Source organism: Cucurbita moschata, unplaced genomic scaffold, assembly GCF_002738365.1.
Source record: "Cucurbita moschata cultivar Rifu unplaced genomic scaffold, Cmos_1.0 Cmo_Scf00011, whole genome shotgun sequence".
NCBI lineage: Eukaryota > Viridiplantae > Streptophyta > Magnoliopsida > Cucurbitales > Cucurbitaceae > Cucurbita > Cucurbita moschata.
The window spans coordinates 1,393,478-1,396,498 of NW_019268527.1; the positions used below are offsets into that span (position 1 = coordinate 1,393,478).

The 3,021-nt window shown below is 33.8% G+C and overlaps 1 protein-coding gene across 2 annotated transcripts in view; it reads left to right on the plus strand.

Moving 5' to 3' along the window:
• The window catches only part of LOC111449666 (nicalin-1-like), a 10,031-nt gene extending 7,665 nt beyond the window's left edge, over positions 1-2,366 (plus strand). For both annotated transcript variants that reach the window (XM_023089663.1, XM_023089664.1), the window contains 4 exons: positions 260-427; positions 1,012-1,113; positions 1,395-1,484; positions 1,824-2,366. In XM_023089663.1, coding sequence (XP_022945431.1) covers positions 260-427; positions 1,012-1,113; positions 1,395-1,484; positions 1,824-1,886 — 423 coding nt within the window. In that variant the 3' untranslated portion in view covers positions 1,887-2,366. The remainder of the gene's footprint in view (positions 1-259; positions 428-1,011; positions 1,114-1,394; positions 1,485-1,823) is intronic.
• The last annotated feature ends 655 nt before the right edge of the window (positions 2,367-3,021 follow it).

Here is a 3,021-nt window from a genome sequence, read left to right on the forward strand (position 1 = left end):
TTTTTTTTTTTTTTTTTTTTTTTTTTTTTTTTTTTTTTTTTTTTTTTTTTTTGGCAATCCAGAACTCATTTCTAGATTTGAATGTTTAAATATGTCACTTAACTTCTACTGTTATTTAAAAGTGGGGAGAGTGCACGAATACATTGAATACATTACATACATTATTGATTTTCAAATTTCAGATGACTCAGAATGTCTGCTGTATTATTTTATATTGTTTTTAGGATTCTCTAATGCATAATTCCTTTTATTTATGCAGAGGCATATTTACAGATATGATGGAAAGAACATACAAGTATTTGCAGATGATAGTAGTTTGGCAGTCAATCCAACATATATTCGATCATGGTTGGATCTTTTGTCACGAACGCCTCGAGTTGCTCCATTTCTGTCGAAAGACGATCCCTTCATATTGGCATTGAAAAAGGTTTTATATCATAACTAAAATTGTTCCAGTTGATGCCATCTACTTTCATTTAGCTTCCTATTCTGTGTTCACCCAAAGACTGATTGATTGACAATCTGATAAAGAAAATAGAAGACAATGTTCTGAAACATGTAGATGTTCAACTTGGCAAGTTTCCTGTCATAAGATAACCCCTTCCTAGGCTGTTACCATTCTTGTCCTTTCATTCAGGTTAACCTGAAAATATTGCTCTGAAACATACATAAAATGCTTGGGGTTTTTAATTTTCAGCTGCATACAACATTCTGAATTTTGATAAAATTGCTGCCATCTTTTTGAACCATAATTTAAACTTGTTACATCATAAAATCCTGACTTTTTTTTTTTTTTTTTAATATGATGGAACTAATACTGTTACTTCTACTCTATCCAAATTTGTCTTGCACGTTTGTGTGATTCGAAAGTTTGCAAATCATTTGTGCTAACACAATATCTGCGTGGTCAGTTAATTTGACTGGGCTGACTCATAAGTCATACGAATACCTTAGGTTACTAACTCAAGTTACCTCAGCCATCGTCCAATGATATTGTTCTACTATTTTCAGGAACTGGAGGTCCATACCAGTGATGTGAGCTTGCAACATGAGCTATTCGATGGGATGTTCACCTTTTATGATTCAACTGCAGCTAAACTTCACATATATCAGGTACTTTGCAGATGAATGCTGAACTTGATTCTGTACTTGTATTTACATGTTAAAGATCCCGTTTTGTTATAATTTTCCAGCTTCTCCATTCACACATGCTCATTCTGAATCTACATTTCTATTTTAGTTTGTACATAGTTATTTCCTATGTTCGAGTCAGCTGATTCTGGATCTGTGGTTATACATGCGAGTGAAATGGATGCGGGTTGCTTTCTCTATTTAAGTCCTTAGGTGTTCTTTCTTGACTTCAATCTAAGCAAGCTTTATGTTTGTTGTTTCAGGTTGCTAGCGTGACGTTCGACTTGCTTTTGCTTTTGGCCTTGGGATCATATTTAGTTTTACTCTTCTGTTTTCTTGTGATCACAACCAGGGTATGTTCTATCCTTTTCTTAATCAATTTTAGAAATCTCTCTCATGATATAAAATTATACCCAAATTTCTTTACATCTGCGTAAAACACTTATTTTAAAAGCATTCTCAAGCACACTTTTAGAGTAGGTGTGACATGACTTTTTAAAATAATGTTTTTTTTCAGTGAAAATCTTTTTTATAAGCACTCTACAGAAACACTCTCTAGAATCGATTTTAAGTGCTTTTAAGAATTTCTAAATTATTTTTATTATGTACTCAAACGTTATACAAAATCTTAAAAGTAATTGTAATTGGTTAAAAAATGGTAGAAAAGCTCACAAAATGTTTTTGTTTCATAGGGTCTTGATGATCTGATCGGTCTATTTAGACGCCCTCCTTCCCGAAAAGTGAAAACAGCTTGATGAGTATTGTAGATTTTGATGCTTGGATTTACATCATTGCTGCCAAATTTTTGCCACCTAGATTAGACAGGCCATACACTATAGGGTCCAATTTGACAAGGTGTCAAACCAATCATCACAGCTAGAGGAACTGAAGGTTACATTTCATGTGGTATTCCTCTCTGGATTTTCTCATCCTTTAGTTATATCATCTGTGCCATAATAACGTTATTGTGTGCTCTCCATATTTAATTTCGTACTGTTTAACCCTCAATTGTGGTTTCCACTTTTGACTAAGATTTCTTTTCTTGAAACTTGTTGGGTCTTATTTGGAGCACCGTCGATGTTAGTGGCAAAATTACATTAGATTCTGTTCAACAGTTAAAAGTCATGAGATAAGAGTTTTCTTTCCCTCCATTTTTTCAGAGAATTTGTATGGGATTTTGACTGTTGGTTTTAGAATTAACTTTCAGGTTAGTCATTAGTTTGTAATTTTGTTAACTATTATCCAGTTCTATCAAATCTCTGTAGTATTTCTGTTTAAAAGCATGGACTTGCTGCTAAGAGATAATATACAAGATTTTATCTCACAAATTTCGAATTCGATTTCAAAATAGTACCGTTTCTGCTGCTTCACAAACTTTCTTTTGCACTGTGGTGCCGTCTTCAGATTCTTCTACCTCTTTTCAATTTACAGATGCTACAGCCTAGAATCCGTACTTTGTACATTATTATGATTGGTTTAAATCTTGTTCCTGTTATATAGCTTCGTACCGACGATGATTATAGCTCTTTATATCAAGAACAAATTAGGGTTCCTCAATGGAACTCTTTCCAAACACTGGTGAATTATTATTACCTGCTTGGACTTTGCAAATGGGATCATGAATGCCTGGATCTTAAGTTCTCTCAGAACTGATTGTTGTTTGTATCATTTATGCATATGGCCTTTCGGGTTGATTTGAAGGGAAGATTCCAGCCACAAACTGTTCATTTCTGTGGGGGAAGGGAAGCCATTTAGAATTTCTTCCAATTTGAATATCCAATGGGTATCTTGATGGGGCTTAGTGAGTCTTTAACCAAGATTAGATCACATATTTTTCTCAGGAAGTCTCCACTCTCAATCAGTAAAAGCTTTTTGGTCAATCTCCTAGTA